This window comes from Nelumbo lutea, chromosome 1 (assembly GCF_056320005.1).
Source record: "Nelumbo lutea isolate HS-2025 chromosome 1, American lotus-T2T, whole genome shotgun sequence".
Taxonomy (NCBI): Eukaryota; Viridiplantae; Streptophyta; class Magnoliopsida; order Proteales; family Nelumbonaceae; genus Nelumbo; species Nelumbo lutea.
In genome coordinates this window covers 162,287,409-162,304,458 of record NC_142684.1, presented here as the reverse complement: position 1 = coordinate 162,304,458, position 17,050 = coordinate 162,287,409, and the positions used below count along the sequence as shown (strand labels likewise).

At 39.1% G+C, this 17,050-nt stretch overlaps 1 protein-coding gene across 1 annotated transcript in view; it reads left to right on the top strand.

The window, feature by feature from the left end:
• LOC148878803 (NAD(P)-linked oxidoreductase superfamily protein) overlaps positions 1 to 17,050 on the top strand; it is a 37,137-nt gene that overhangs the window by 18,771 nt on the left and 1,316 nt on the right. The window contains exons 3-7 of the mRNA XM_088960186.1: positions 12,276 to 12,359; positions 13,543 to 13,703; positions 14,044 to 14,161; positions 14,625 to 14,760; positions 16,844 to 17,022. Coding sequence (XP_088816312.1) covers positions 12,276 to 12,359; positions 13,543 to 13,703; positions 14,044 to 14,161; positions 14,625 to 14,760; positions 16,844 to 17,022 — 678 coding nt within the window. The remainder of the gene's footprint in view (positions 1 to 12,275; positions 12,360 to 13,542; positions 13,704 to 14,043; positions 14,162 to 14,624; positions 14,761 to 16,843; positions 17,023 to 17,050) is intronic.

Here is a 17,050-nt window from a genome sequence, read left to right as displayed (position 1 = left end):
AGGTATACGGGCTTCTGCCAATCATGCAACTATTTCAGGTAATCGTAGGATCCCTTGGATTATTGATTCAGGTGCTTCTGATCATATGACCAACCTTTCTACCTTGTTTGTTTCATATGATTTACTTCATGGACGTGACAAAATCACCCTAGCCGATGGTTCTCTTGCCTCTATCTCCGGCAAGGGAACCATCAAGGCTACAGATTCCTTGATCATTCCTTCTGCTCTTCATGTACCTAGACTAAATACAAACTTGTTATATGTAAGTAGTCTAACTAAATCATTAAATTGTTGTGTAACATTCTTCCCTTCCTACTGTGTTTTTCGGGATCTGGAGTCTCGGAAGGTGATTGGGAGTGGTCGTGAGGCGAATGGAATATACCTGCTTGATACTCCGGGAGAGTGTGTTGTGGATGCATTCGTGGGAAGAATTACCACCGTCGGCAGCAGCAGTGAGGGGGGCCCACACGGTAGCTTATCTTGCCACGTCAGCTCTTCTTGCCAGCTCGCCAATAGTTTACTTATTCCAATTCTGTTCTTACTTATCTATTAGAGATAGGAACTTAGTTCTGTTAGAAGTCTATTAGAAGTAGGAGTTTGATTTAAAGTTGGATTGTCCTAGTTTAGTCAAATGGAGTAAGGAGTCTCCTCTTGTAATCTCCTATTCAAGGAGTTGTGATTTGGGAATAAAGTATTCAGTTTCCAGTTAAGAGAAGAGTGAGGAGAGTTCGGGTGGTCTCTTGGACAAATCACCCATTCGGTTTTCCACAATAGGGTCTGCACGCAAGGGAATGCACAAGGGGAAGCAAGAGGTTCTACCCGTGGACCGACCCGTGATGAGATCCTACACCCGGGCCCATAACATAGTGCCCTGAACAACCTGGAAAAGCTGCTTTTGGGTTTATATCTACAGAGTCTATCAGTCGAGTCATGTTATGTCATTTTCGTTGGGGTCATCTTTCTTTTTCTGCATTGAGTCATTTATTCCCTGAACTGTTTAAGGGAATTAGTTTATCCAGTCTTCATTGTGAGTCTTGTGAGTTCTCAAAGCATTGTAGAAACAGTTCTCCTTTTAATATTGTGCACTCTGATGTGTCGGCCTTACCACTTACTCTCTATGGGTGGCTACAAATATTTTATCTTGTTCATTGATGACTTTTCTCGGTTTACTTGGATATTCCTGATGAAATCCCGTGATGAAATTCCCAAACTTGTGAGGCAATTCCATGAATTTGTCCAAACCTAGTTTGATACCAGGATTAAAATTTTCAGATCTGACAATGCAAAAGAATATTTTGAGAAGAACTTGTCCTGCTATCTCACTGACTTAGGGATTATTCATCAAATCTCTTGTGTTAGGACCCCAAAACAGAATGAAGTTGCTGAAAGAAAAAATAGACATATTGTTGAAGCTGCAAGAAGTATCCTGTTTGCCTCACATGTTCCTACAAAGTTTTGGGATGATGTTGTTCTCACTGCTACCTACCTTATAAACCGTATGCCATCCAGGGTTTTGGGGTTTAAGTCTCCTTTCAGTCTCCTTCATCCGGAAAATGAGCTTTTTTCTATTCCTCTTCGTGTCTTTGGCTGCACTTGTTATGTACATATCCCTAGTGTCCAAAGACATAAATTTGAACCAAAATCCCACAAGTGTATCTTCCTTGGTTATTCCCCCACACAGAAGGGTTACTGTTGCTTTGATCCAAAGACTGGTACTCGATATGTCACAATGGATGTCACCTTTGATGAGCTTTCTTCCTTTTATGGTTCCTCTATGGAGGGACATTGTCCAAAGGGGGAGGATTTGTCACAGGTCTTTCCTCTTCCTCTTCCTGTCCCAGTTGAGTCTTTTACTGAGTCTCTTCCTCCTTCAAATGAATCAAGGGAGGATCAATCATTCCACTCTTTCTGTCCCAGTGTTCCTCCCCCTTTACCTCCCCGTCCTCTTTTTAATCCAATGATGTATCAAAGGTAAAGATCCAGAAATGAGCAGGTTGTTTCCCTTACAACACATGAGCCTCATGCACTTATAGTTACAGATGAGACAACAGGTACTGTTTCAGCCCCTTTGGAGTCATCCTTCCCAGACCTTGATATCCCCATTGCTATTAGAAAAGGAAAAAGGAAGTGTACTGCACATTGAATTTCCAAACACATTTCTTATAGTTTGCTTTCTCCTTCATATTTTGCCTACCTTTCTTCTGTTGCCTCTAACCCAATTCCCAGGTCTATGTCAGAAGCTCTTAATATTCCAGAATGGAGGGATGCTATGAGATCCAAAATTGATGCCCTACACAAGAATGACACTTGGGAAGTGGTTGATTTGCCTGAAGGGAAGGATCCAGTTGGCTGTAAGTGGGTCTTTTTTATCAAATATCATGTTGATGGCACCATTGAGAGATACAAGGCTAGGTTGGTTGCAAAAGGTTATACACAGAGATATGGCACTGATTATCTGGAGACATTTGCCCCTGTTGCCAAGATGACTTCTGTGAGAGTTCTTCCATCTTTGGTTGTTCACTCAGACTGGTCACTTTATCAACTGGATGTAAAGATTGCATTTCTGAATGGAGAATTACATGAGGAGGTTTATATGTCTCTTCCTCCAGGGATGTCTGAAACAGATATGAAAGGAAAGGTATGCAAGCTGAAGAGATCTCTTTATGGACTCAAACAGTCCCCTAGAGCATGGTTTGAGAGGTTTAGGGCTGCCCTTGTTAACTTTGACTATGTACAGACACAGTCTAATCATACTCTCTTTGTGAAGAGGAGAGGATTCCTGGCAGTTTACCTGATTGTGTATGTTGATGATATTGTTGTGACTAGTAATGATGTTTCAGGAATTAATGATCTCAAATCTTTTCTTCATACAGAGTTTGAGATCAAAGATCTGGGGGAATTGAGATACTTCCTTGGCATAAAAGTTGCTAGATCCAAGGATAGGATTCCTATCTCTCAGAGGAAGTATGTTCTTGATTTGCTCTCTGAAACAGAGAAGATGGGTGCTAGACCAGTTGCTACTCCTATTGATATGAGTCATAAACTCTCTGCTTCAGATGGAATATTGTTAGAAGACAAAGGAGTCTTCTAGAGACTCCTTAGAAAACTTCTTTATCTATGCATGACTTGGCCAGACATTGCATATGCTATCAGTTGCATCATCCAATTCATGCATGCTCCCCGGGATACTCATATGGCAACAGCAGAGCAAATTCTGTGTTATTTGAAGGGCTCCCCTGGAAAGGGAATTCTGTTTGCCAAGCATGGCCATATGAAACTTGAAGCCTATATAGATGCTGATTGGGCTGGAAACATTGATGACAGAAGAAACAATTTGTTGTTGCTCGATCTTCTGTGGAAGCAGAATACAGAGCCATGGCACATGGAGTTTCTGAACTATTATGGTTAAAATCATTGATGAAGGAACTGGGGATTGAGCATGATATGCCAATGATGTTATACTATGATAATCAAGCCGCCATCAACATTGCTCACAACCCAGTGCAACATGACAGAACTAAGCATATTGAAGTTGACAGACACTTCATTCGAGAAAGGGTGGCTTCTAGTGAAGTATGTCTACTTTTCATCACCTCTGAAGGACAATTAGCAGATTTCCTCACCAAGGGCATTCCCAAGGCTAAACTTCAACATGATACTGGCAAGCTTGGCATGACTGACATCTATGCTCAGCTTGAGGGGGAGTGTAGAGAAGATGGGCCGAATGGCCCATAGGCTCTTTATCCTTTTTTCATCTTTTATGTTCTTTGCTGTAATGGGCCTTATTCTAGGCCTATTCTTTCTATCTTATGTTCCTTTAATTTCTTGCCCAACTAAGGGCCTCTTTGTAAATTATCATAGTTTAACTTAATAAAATAGTGTTAGGGGTGTAAGAGTGGAGATGAAGGTTTGAAACTCTCTTACTCTAAACCCTTATTGCTGCCATCTTCTTCTTCATCTTCTCTTCCTTAGAAGAATGATTTATGTTATTTTATTTTGATTTTTGCATCTGTTCTAAACAGTCCTTTATTCTCAAAAGGTTGTTTTTCTTCTGATTTCAAAAGACAAATCTGTCCCTTGTTAAGTATGGGACACACAACTTAAACCCAAACAAAATATACAACTCAACCTTAATTAGATAGACAAATGACTTAACTACCCTTGTACTGTCGATTCTAACTAGGGGTGGCCACTAGCTGAGCTTCTCACGAGCTATTCGAGCTCAACTCGGCTCTGTTTAAACCGAGCTTTCGAGGCTTGAGTCTGATACATAGGCTCGTTTTCTAATCGAGTCGAGCTTGAGCCCAGTGAAGCTCGGCTTGTGAGGCTTGCAAGCCTAGTATAATAAATAATTTTTTTATTATATACATACATACATATACATATAAATATATATATATATAATAGTAGAAGTTCAAGACTGCTATCAGCCTTGAACCCTAACAGATTTCAGGTTCGAAAATAGAAGGAAAATGTAGAGAAGAGAAAGAGAAGAGAGAACTGTAGAACACAAAGGGTTGAAAGGAGGGACAAAATCTGAATGTTCTGCCGCCGCCACTTCTATTTATTATTTATAGGTTTGCTCATTACATGGAAAGGACAGATCTGCCCTTAGTATTTATATAACAAATAGAACAAAATAAAACTGAAATAAATAACTGAAACAACCGACTGACCACCAACTAACCCTAGGATGACTAGAACACATTCTACCCTACGAACACAGTGGGACCATAGCTGTGGGGCCCACATCAGTGTTCTCTACTGTTTTGAATGCAGCTACAGTAACCCGAACCAGGTGAGAAGGAATAAGAAGAAGAAGAAGAAGAAGAAGAAGAAGAAAAGAGAAAGAGAGAACAGGAGGGTTTAGTCGAAACTGATTAATCTCTCATTCATTCGACCCCCTAATGTTTATTAGGTTTTAATAATGTTTTCAAAGACTAAATTGTCCTTACTTAAGTGTGGGGCAGAGCATCTCTAATAAAACTACTACATAAGCAAGGTACTTAACAAACATGAGATGACTAAACTACCCCTATTCGGCTCACTTTAACACTCCCCCTCAAACTGGAGAATATATATCATATCACTTTAACACTGCATCCCAGTGAGGTATACGAGGGTTCTGCATGAATTGACTCACCACACTGACTGCAAAGGATATGCCAGGTCTCGTGATAGTCAGATAGTTCAGCTTCCCCACTAGTCATCTATACCTTCCAGGATCTTCAAATACTTCTCCTGTATCACTGCTCAACTTAACATTTGGTTCCATTAGGGGTCTCAACCAGTTTTGCACCTAACAGTCTTGTTTCTTCCAATAGATCAAGAACATGTTTTCTTTGACACAGATTTACACCTTGTTTTGACCTAGCAACTTCTATTTCCAAGAAATACTTTAATGTTTCAAGATCTTTCATTTGGAAATGATTTTGCAGAAATACCTTTAGTTTGCCAATCCCCAATTTATCGCTGCCAGTAATGACAATATCATCCACATAGACCACTAATAGGATCTTTCCAGCTTAAGAGTCATAGTTGAACACTGAGTGATCAACCTGGCATTGCTTCATTCCAAAATTCTTCACCACTTCACTGAACTTCCCGAACCAAGCACGCGGTGATTGCTTCAACCCATAAATTGCCTTCTTCAATCTGCATACATTACCATCCACCCCCTGAGCAACAAACCCAGGTGGTTGCTCCATATATTACCTCCTCCACAAGATCACCATGGAGGAAGGCATTCTTTATATCAAGCTGAAACAGAGGCCAATCATACATAACTGCCAGGGAAATTAGTACACGAACAGAACCAATCTTAGCCACCGGAGAGAATGTCTCCATGTAGTCCACTCCATACAACTGTGAGTAACCTTTAACAACAAGTCTGGCCTTCAGATGTTCCACACTACCATCTGGCAAGTATTTCACAGTATACACCCATTTACAGCCCACAGCATGCTTACCAGGTGGGAGAGTAGTAAGTTCCCATGTTTCAGTATGTTGAAGAGCAGAAAGTTCCTCCTCCATTGCCCGCCGCTACCCAGGTGAACTAAGAGCTTCTTGAACATTCTTAGGTATGGAAATAGAGGACAAAAGTGAAACAAACTGGCGATATGAGGTGGAAAGACGAGATAATGAAACAAATTTGGAAATGGGATGGAGGGTAGAACTGTGTTTACCTTTCCGTAAAGCAATGGGTAGGTCAAGGTCTAAAGGATCAACAATAGGAGCCAGGAGAGGATCCGCAGACGAGGTAGAAGCTGGAGGAGGGGCCGGTGTCGTTCGACGTGTATACACTTGCCGGATTGGTGGTCGTTCAGTGGTGATCTGCAATGGGTGAGGCGATGAGTCTACCCCAACAACAGTATCTAGAACTGGATCACTGACAGGAAGAGGAAGGGGAAGTACGGGTGGAGACGAAGGTGCTTCAAGACTTGAGAAGAATGGGACAGACTCAAAAAAGGTGAATCAGGGCAAACATAGCACTTTCGGGTAATGGAATTATAACACTTGTACCCTTTTTGAGTCTGTGAGTAGCCAAGAAGACACATTTAATTGAGCATGCATCAAGCTTGTCTATTCTAAGACTCAGATTGTGGACAAAACACACACAACCAAAGACACGAGGAGTTAATGGGAATGGAGATAAAGCGGGAAACAAGATAGAGAAGGGGGACCGACCATGAAGGATGAAAGAGGGCATCCGATTAATGAGAAAACATGCAGTGAGTACAGCATCACTCCAAAACTGTTTAGGAACATTCATGTGATGAAGAATAGACCAAGCAATTTCAAGAAGCTGATGGTTCTTCCGTTTAGCTATCCCATTTTGTTGAGGGGTGAATGCACATGAGGTCTGATGAATAATACCATGCTGTTCTAAATACTGTTGAAATGAAGTAAGAAAGTATTCACAACCATTATCAGAACGAAGAATTTTGATTGGAACACCAAATTGTGTGCGTATTTCAGCATGGAATTTTTGAAAGATGGAAAACAATTCACTTCTTTCTTTCATTAAGTAAATCCATGTCATTCTTGAACAATCATCAATAAAGGAGACAAAATACTTGTACCCATTATAAGAATCTATTTTGATTGGACCCCATACATCTGAATGAACCAATGAAAAAGGACTCAACATACGACTCTCAACTCTTGGACTAAAGCACACACGACGATGTTTTCCAAACTGACATGACTCACATTGCAAAACCGACAACTGACTCAATGACGGGACCAAAATCTTGAGAGCCTTGAGAGGTGGATGTCCCAGTCGACAATGCCATTATAGAGGAGTAAGTGAAGTCTGAAGAGCAATTGAAAATCCACCAACGTCAAGATAATACAATCCACCAGCTTCATGCCCCCCACTAATCTTCTTCCCCGTCTTGGGATCCTGAAAAACACAAGTGGAAGGAAAGAAGGTAACAGAACAATTAAGAGCTTTGGTTATTTTACTAACAGACATAAGATTGAATGGAAACTTAGGTACATATAAAACAGATGATAAGGGCACAGAAGCCATGTCAACATTACCAACACCACAGATGGGAGATGAGGACCCGTTGGCAAGTGTAACGGTTTGTGATGTGGAGGTTTCAAAAAGAGAAGAGAACACACGTGGAGTCCCGGTCATATGATCTGAGGCTCCAGAGTCAATAATCCAAGGAGAGGTTTTAGATGACATGCAAGCAATACCTGAGTAGGCAAGTGTGGCAGTTGTATGTTGTGAAGAAGTTTGAAGGAACCGTTCATACTCATCACGCGGTACACTTACCATCTCCCTCCCAGAAGTAGATGTAGATGGGAGAGGAGTACGGTCTGCCTGTTTACTGTCACTGATGTCAACCTCACCTGCTACAGCATGATTAGCCCATTTGGAGGGAGGGACATGTAGGTCATAACAGAAATTCACTATGTGTCCTTCCCTACCACAATGAGTACACTTCCTTGCAGAGTTATTCTTCCCTCTGCCACGGCCTCCCCTTGAGTCACGACCACCCCGACCAATCATGGAACTGCCACGGCCTCCTCGGGGAGCATGACCTCCCCCCTCTTGTACTATGTCCACCCCCTCTAGTTGTCACGAGTGCTAATCTATCAGACTGTGTGGAGTTCTCTGTCTGTCCCAAAGAAATTCTACGAAGCCTTGAGAATACTTCCTCAAGTGTAGAAAGAGAAGAGCCCCCTAATATTTGGGCTCTAATTGGTTCATACTCCGACTTCAGCCCCACTAAAAATCTTGTAACATCTAGTTGTTCCCTTTGCTGTTGCTAGACTTTAATATCTAGAGTGAGGGGATGATATACATTGAGTTCATTCCTTATATTTTTCATGTAGGCATAGTACTCTTCCAGTGTTTTGGTTCCTTGTTGTAAATCAAAGTACTCTTGATAAAGCTGATATACTCTTGTTGTGTTATCTTGTCCAGAATATAGCTTCTTAGCATGCTCCCATATATCCTTAGTCGTATCAAGGAACATGAAGTTGGCACTAATTTTGGGCTCCATACTATTCCACAACCAAGTCATGATTTGAGCATCTTCTTGTTCCCAATCATCAAACCCTGGAGAGTCAACTGGTGGCTTCCCATCTTTTACATGCTTCACTTTCCTCTTTGCCTTGAGAAAAACTTCCACAAATTTCGCCCATGGAACGTAGTTTTCCCCATTCAATTTAATTGAGGTCATCTGTACCCCTAGGTAGTCGGGGGAAACCACCACACTAGGTTTCTGATCATTATTCCCATCTCCTTTTGCTGCCATTGTACTCTTTCACAGTTGCCTCTAACCTGAATTCTCAGCTACATGCTGACTAATGTTATTCACAGTTTGATATTTCAGCACCTACTGTAGCCCCTAAGCACAACAGTGAGAGCCCACGCCTTGTCCTTATTCACACTACTGCTGACTTCACAAACCCACGAACCACATAAGCATCAATTTAGCACTCACTAATCACATGTAAGCCCTCTTACAATCACTCAATAGAAGTAGTGCACCACAAGCACCATAACACAGTCAAATCTGCTACACCCAGTTCAGACTTGTTTAACACATTTAAGAGGGCAATACACAACCACAAAGAAGCATTACACCTTACACCACTCAGCCACTTGCAGCAGCCCTAACCCACTCAACCACTTACAGTAGCCCCTACACCATTCGGCTACTGTACACAGCCCGTTCTAGGGCAACAGTGAACCTAGTTCCCTAGGTTCTAATTAGTACTAACTGATTCTTGAAGGGTTTCTACCCAGAAATACCAGCAACACAAAAGGACTAGATAACCAACCTTTCTTTGAGAGTATCAACCAACCATTCACTGCTGAAATCACTTTCCTTGATGAAGAATACTATGCACAACAGAGAGAAACGAGCTGTAATGTCACAGACCTAAGGCTAACCGGTTCTCTCCACTAACTAACCAGAAACGAAGAAGAAAGTGTCATAAACACAGCTGAGATGCTTTACCAACTGAAGCAGATCAAGAGCCTTGCTCTGATACCATGTTTTGAATGCAGCTACAGTAACCCGAACCAGGTGAGAAGGAAGAAGAAGAATAAGAAAAAGAAGAAGAAGAAGAAAAGAGAAAGAGAGAACAGGAGGGTTTAGTCGAGACTGATTAATCTCTCATTCATTCAACCCCCTAATGTTTATTAGGTTCTAATAATGTTTACAAAGACTAAACTGCCCTTAAGTGTGGAGCAGAGCATCTCTAATAAAACTGCCACACAAGCAAGGCACTTAACAAACATGAGATGACTAAACTACCCCTATTCGGCTCACTTTAGCATCTACAATAATAAATATTTTTTATTATATATAGTGTTTTTATTTTTTATGTATAATAGTAAATAATTTTTATAATTTGTATTTTTTGTATGTAAAATAAAAACAATTTTTATAAGTATATTTTTATTTTTTATATATAATAATAAATAATTTTTATAATTCTTATTTTGTTGTATGTAAAATAAAAAAATAAAAAAAATAAAAAACTATATGTATAATTTTTATTTTTTAGAAAAATCATGGCTTGTAGTCGAGCTCAAGCTCAAGTCTCTAGCTCGAATCGAGCTCGAGCCTAAGACTATTCCAGCGAGCCAAGCTCAAATAGCCAAGTATTCGGCTCGGCTCAGCTCGAATCTACCCCTAATTCTAACATAACCCACTTTCCTCCTTGCAGTTATGTAAAGCTAGATTCCCCTTGACCATTCTACATAATTGAGACCATCAAAAGGAATCACAGCCATGGTAAAACTCATGTCAAATTCTCTCCACTTTGGCTGGAAGACGCACCAGACATACCAGAATCCTCAGAAGACAAGTACTTGTTCTCAGTTAAGTCACAGTTCAGTCAAGGTTCTTGTTCTCAGTTCAGCCACAGTTCAATCACAATTCAGTGCTTGTTCCCACACTACCACCCTACTGAACCAGTTCCAGAGACAAAGCAAATCAATTCCAGGTCTGAACAGTCCCTACGAGTAACACTTCACCAGAATTTAACCACATGGCTACTGCAGTCTTTAACAAATAAGTAGAAAGCTGCTGTCACAGTAGTTACAGATCATTCAGACCTGAACAGCCCACCTTTCTGGGCACAAAACAGATCACTCGATCCACACAAGCTGAGAAATCACACTTTCACAATAGCCACAGGTCATTAGACCTACATAACCCACTTACCTAGGTACAAAAGGATCATCCACAGAAATTGAGAGAAAAACACTCTTACAGCATTTAGTCTCCCTTCCCTAGGCGTTTTCTTGGCCCACGACCAAGAGGGAAAGGAAAGAATTGCACAGGAGATCCTTTCAGGTCAACCCGATGTACTCTTCCTTTGGTTCGATCCACAAGAAACAGAGAAAACCAGAAAAACTGAGAAAAAACTTGGTCAAACTGCTTCTAATCCCAAATCTGCTGCTCTGATACCATGTTTTCTTGGTAAAAATCAGTAAAAAGCAGGAACAGAGAAAAGAGAGAAGAGAGAGAGAGAGAGATTTTGAAGTCAAAAAACTTAGCTGGCGGCGCCAGCTTCTGTTATTTATATAATTATATTAGGGCGACCAGAAATAATAAAAATAAGAATAAAATTACAAATGTGCCCCTGCGGCACTAAACTCCAGAATTTTAACAGTTTTAACAATTACCTCTTTTCTTGGAACCAATTTATGGAGTAATGCTCTGCTTTATCTTTTTTATTGAAACCTATTCACTTTGTAGTACCCTGCAGTTGTACAATAGCCTAATTTTATCCAATACATTGCACTTGCTAGTCCTTTAAGTTGTGAATGGATCCAGTGACAATTTTGATGTTTTTCCCTTAATTTGAAAAATAAAATGTTTTATTAATTCTATTAGATACAATTTAAATCTGGTTTCCCTTGCTGTATTACACTGCTTAGCATTTAGAATTTGTGACTGCTGGTTAAAAGGAATACCTAAGACTTGGCTCGGTTTCTTTTCTCCCATCCATGGATTGTATTCTTTGTATGAATGTAAGCAAATATAATTTAGTTCCAACTATCTTTAACTCCAAATAATTGTATAGACACATAACATTTTGCAAAAATAGTAGTCATTTTTTATATGATCATTAACAAAATTAAAAGCACTCAATGATTTTAATGAAATAAAAGTGCAAAAGAACCTATCCCATAAACCATGGGTTAAGACAAACAATTGATGTTTGATAATCACATGGTACAATAAGGCTATCCTAGCATTACCGCACCCCTGATACAAAGTTGCCCTCCCTACTCATCTAGTTAGAGCGTAAGTGGTTTGAGTGCACATTTGGCTTGGCACTTTAGGGGCATTAACAATATATATTGCTAGACTCAACAGTTGGAATAATCCCTTTAGTGAAAGCATCACCAACAGTCAAAGCAGTTGGTGCCGCCATACCATGTGTCTGCCAAAAATTAACAATGCTTTCCCCTATAATTCATTTCAAGTGATATGGTAGAGTGCATTTTGTGAACAGGGGCAGTGGTGCATTTGCTACACAATATCATGTCTGCACATATCCCACATATTGCACATATTTGGATTTGCAGAAGCTTTTATGAATTCTGTATAATTACTTTTCATGCATTTGGCCAATAGAGAGTTTCTGTTGAGCATATGCCAGCCTAGCTTCAATTGCAAGCTGCTTTCATATGTTTATTTCGGATACTGCAACTTATTTGCATAATTAATGCTGGCTATTCTCATTCAACTGCAATTACATGTTTATATTACCTTCTGCCTTCTACTTTTCAGTACCCCATTCCAATGAAGAAGGAGACACAAGGAAGAACAGATATTTATATTGCTAGCTGGATGAAGTCTCAACCCCGTGATAAGGTATTGTGCAGTAAATGACTGTCTGTTGTGCGTTTCTTGACTAGTTAGTCTTGTTGCAGAAGGTCTAGGATTATGTTACTAACAGAACTGCAACTCGGGCTGGGTTATCCTGAACCCAACCTGGAAAGGTCAAGTTGAGTTGGGTCAGATTGACAATCAGACTAGGGTTAGGGTTGACTTTTGCCAACCCAACTTCACTTTGGGTTGGGTTAGGGCTGACCGTATGGCAACCTGACTCAACCCAAACCCAACCCAAACCCAACTCTACCATTACTAATGCTCATATGTATTATAGTCCCACTACATAAAACATACTATCATAATCAATTTATCTCAACTCTTATGTCCTAACCCTAGTGGCTTTCATTTTATAATTTTATGTTTTATCTGCAACAAGAGAACAAATTGTGAATCCGTAGACCTTTTGTAATGTCACATTGATTGGTTCAATACCTTTAGGAGTTGGAAAAATCCAAAAAACAAAACAAAAGAGGGAATTGAATTCTACACCACCAAGCAAGAAAACCACTGTGCTAATGTTTAATTCTACTTAAGCACTGTTCAGGCCATTGCAAGAAAGGAAAAAATGGAGTCACTTTCTAGCAAAGCAACCCAACATGTTGCAGTACCATAGTTGGTGCCTGAACTTGCTGTCAGAGTCAAGGAGATATATAAGGCCATTACTCAATGTCACAGCTATCTGGGGTCTTGGCAGTGAACTGGATACAGACCTAACTTTTGGCATTTTTTTGCACATAGTGGCTGCTCCCATACAAGAACTCACACGCTAATGCTTTTCAGCCTGAGATGGAGTCAAGGAGATATGGTGTCTCTATTTGCTACCTGATTGATAAGATAAAAAGCTCAAACTATGGATGTATCAAGTTCCTATATTATGGGGACTTTGTTCTTTGACATTTTCAGGCAACTTCAAATAATAGTTGATGCATGGTTGATATTACTCCAAATATTTGTCACCATTATTTATTGGCATCCTTGACTGTAAAATTTGCCCCAGTTTCTGAATGGTTGGTCAGAATTGTCATATAACATGTTTAAGAAATATACTGGAAACTTTTCTTTTTAGCTTCTATAATTGGAGAAGACAATGATACTGGAAGAAAAGTTCTGTATTGGCCAGGAAATGCTGACTGACATTGGACTACCCTGCTTTATGATTCAGGTAATACTGGCTACAAAAGTTTGTGGTTATTCAGAGAAATCAAGCTACTTACGTGATAGTGCAAAAGCATTGCGGGTTGATGCTGCTAATATTAAAGAAAGTGTAGAGAAAAGTCTTAAGCGCCTTAACACTGACTACATTGATTTATTGCAAATACATTGGTTAGTGCTCCATCTCAACATGAATTCCATATAGCCTATTTTCAAATTGTTTCCATATTACTACAAAGTTCCCAAAGACGAGACTGTTCAATATAATTTCCATATTGTCCATTTTTTATACCAAAAAATCCAAAATATGACCATCCAAGCCTGGCCAATGTTGTGTTAGGGTTTAGGTGGGTTCAGCAGGTTCTCCATTGGGTTGCGTGGGACTACAGACTTCAGTACTAAATCTTGGGGTTGGGCCTCGTTTGGACCTAGGCTGAACCTAACTGGCCATTACCCCTAGATTTGGTTTTCAGTTGAGTTGCATTATTGAGAATTTTATATATTGTTGCAGGCCGGATCGACATGTATCATTATTTGGTGAATTTTTGTATGATCCTTCAAAGTGGAGGCCAAGTGTGCCGTTTGTGGAGCAACTCAAAGCTTTTCAGGAACTCATTAATGAAGGGAAGGTAATTATCATAGAATGACCTTCAAAAAAAGGATTTCAATGCAACTTAGGCATAATTGTGCAAGATCATTCATTTCTTCAAATAATGAAGTCTTGTCAACCCAGTTCATATCTAGTGAAACAATGTGCAATCTTAGCAAAATATCATATCAAAAGACAATCCTTATATGTTGGAAACGGCGAGAAATTTTTTTTCCTTGGTTCATTATAATACCTCTCTTATATCAAATAAATTCATAGTACATGTGAGAGAAAGCACACGTGTATACATATGGATTACACACACACACACACTTATTGTTCTGTTGCCATTAACTTATGGTAAATGTACACGTATTGCCTTTGATGCTATTTGTTAATTTCATTTGCACTCTGTAGTTGACATGAAGCTGCAATGTTTTTGAACATATACAAGAGACTAAAATAATAAGAAACATTTTTTTGATAGAACTAAATGGATTCAGGTACGGTATATAGGTGTTTCCAATGAAACTTCATATGGTGTCATGGAGTTTGTCCATGCAGCAAAAGTTGAAGGCTTACCAAAGATTGTCAGCATCCAAAACAGCTATAGTCTCCTTGTGAGATGCAAGTTTGAAAGTAAGTCCTTTCTTTCTATTAATTCCACAAGAATATGGTTATGGGTATAAGTTAAGATGATGTCACTTCCATAGCTGTTGATTCTTAATCCTAGTCATTTTGTTTCTCTTTAGCTAAAACTTCTGTTATCTTCTATAGAATACTAACTCTATTCAATATCATAAAGGTAAACTAGAGAATTCATAGAGGTAATCCAGTCATCGAGAAACAAAACATACATAGAATGATACTATCTGAGAAGAGGATTCTGAGATAGTTTCATCATATGCACTGAAGACAATGACTGCATGAGTGAGAAGAGATTTGGTGGAAATTTAAGGTTCTGCAAGGGAAAAGTCAAGGCCAAAAAGTTTGCAGGTGGATGTGATAACAGGAGACTGGGCCTATAATCTAATAGAAGATTTGGCCCTAAAAAGATGGAAATGTGGGGAAACACGACAAGGACAAGAACCTAAAAGATATATGGGTCATTCTCTAGGGCCTATTGAACTGCTTAGGAATCAGTTTTGCATCATATACACTGACCATGGTTATGGTACTTTTAATGGCTATTTCTTGAATTAACATAGTTGGACAGATTTAATTTGTTTATGCATGGCTGAAGGTATATTATCCCAATATCAACATTAGTAGCCCAACAGAATAGCAGATACAGTAAATGAAACTTACTAGTAAATGAATTAAGGATGTGCTTATGCATTTCTCATTTTTATTTCTAAAGCAAACAAGAAGAATATGATTATACAATATTAGTTGAAAAGGAAAAAAGAAATAAATTAATTTGATATGATGCGTAAGAAATTTAACACTCTGTTAAATGAATATCAATAGGTAAAGGGAATAAAGGAAGAGACAAGCTATGCATAGTAACAATAAATGAAATATACTTAAATGCATTTCCTTCGTAAAAATATGGGTAAATGGAGGTAACTGCTTCATTGTGGTCAGAATATAGTGTATATACACCAATCAAAAAAAAATCATGGTGTATTTACATTGTTATGGATGAATGTGGTCCGTCTGGACCTTCAGCAGACCATCGACAATGACAACTCAACAAAAGAAAAGATGAGGAAAGCAAGTCCATACATAAATAGCTATTTTAGGAATCTGCTAATGCTTTAAAATGTAGTTAAAATATGGGTTGGGTCCTCTATACCTAGCCCATTATCTAAATGAGTTGAGAGCTGGGCTATGGAGGGTTTCATTATTTAGTGGCAACTTTTTGTGAACATAGTTTTCTGTAAGGGGAGGGTTTGTTATCCATATATTGTGCAGGATTGTTCATCATCTTAATTACACTTTTCTGCCTTGTACAATCAGTTACCTTTCCTCAAAAAGGTCCTTTTGCGGAAATTTTTATCTTCATTACAAGCTTTGCATCAAAGAATGCTTGAGTATGTCATTAGATTTCTCAGCATACTATAGTGTGTTAATTATGAGGTCTGCTTAAAGACAAGGTATAAGCAGGACTTCATAGAGAAATTCAAGCCCATACACAAGAATCCTTTTAGGTTTAAAAACTAAAGAATCATCTCTGTTCTGCCTCCTATGTTGAAATTCATGGTTCCATATACCGTTTCTTTATATAATTTATGATAATTGTCTCTTAATGTGTGAAATTCTTGTTCATATTGAAAAGCAGAAAATATTCCATGTAAACTTGGAAAACATACAAGAGTTCAATGTCTTTTTCAGGGGTTGAGACAAAGGAAGCACCCAAAAATAATAATAATAAGTTATAAAAACATCCTTTATACATATTGGAGGTAATAGGAGCTGACCCCCTATTCTAGTAGGCCCCCTCCCCCCACCCCAAAAATAATGGAGAATCCTGACTCCTATCTGTTTCCTCGTCTAGTGACAAGGTACCCTACAATTGCCTAGCATTGCCTTACTGCCTTGAGAACTATGGCCTAGTACTTGTTAGAATTTTCCACTTTTAAGGTTCATTAGGAATAGATTTATTTTAGGAAGAACAATTAAATTCTGGGAGTTCAATATAATATCAGCCCCAATTGGAGCCTTTGTTGTAAATTTTGGGTAATTTTAATATAACTTGTATTCATATTGTCCTTTACAGTTGATCTGGTTGAAGTATGCCATCCTAACAATTGCAATATTGGCTTACTCGCTTACTCCCCTCTTGGTGGTGGATCCTTGACTGGAAAATATTTAGACATTACTTCCGAAGCTGCAAAGAAAGGAAGGCTCAACCTCTTCCCTGGGTACATGGAGAGATACAACAAGTCCATTGCCAAGGTATGTGTTTTTTCCTGATTGCCTCTGG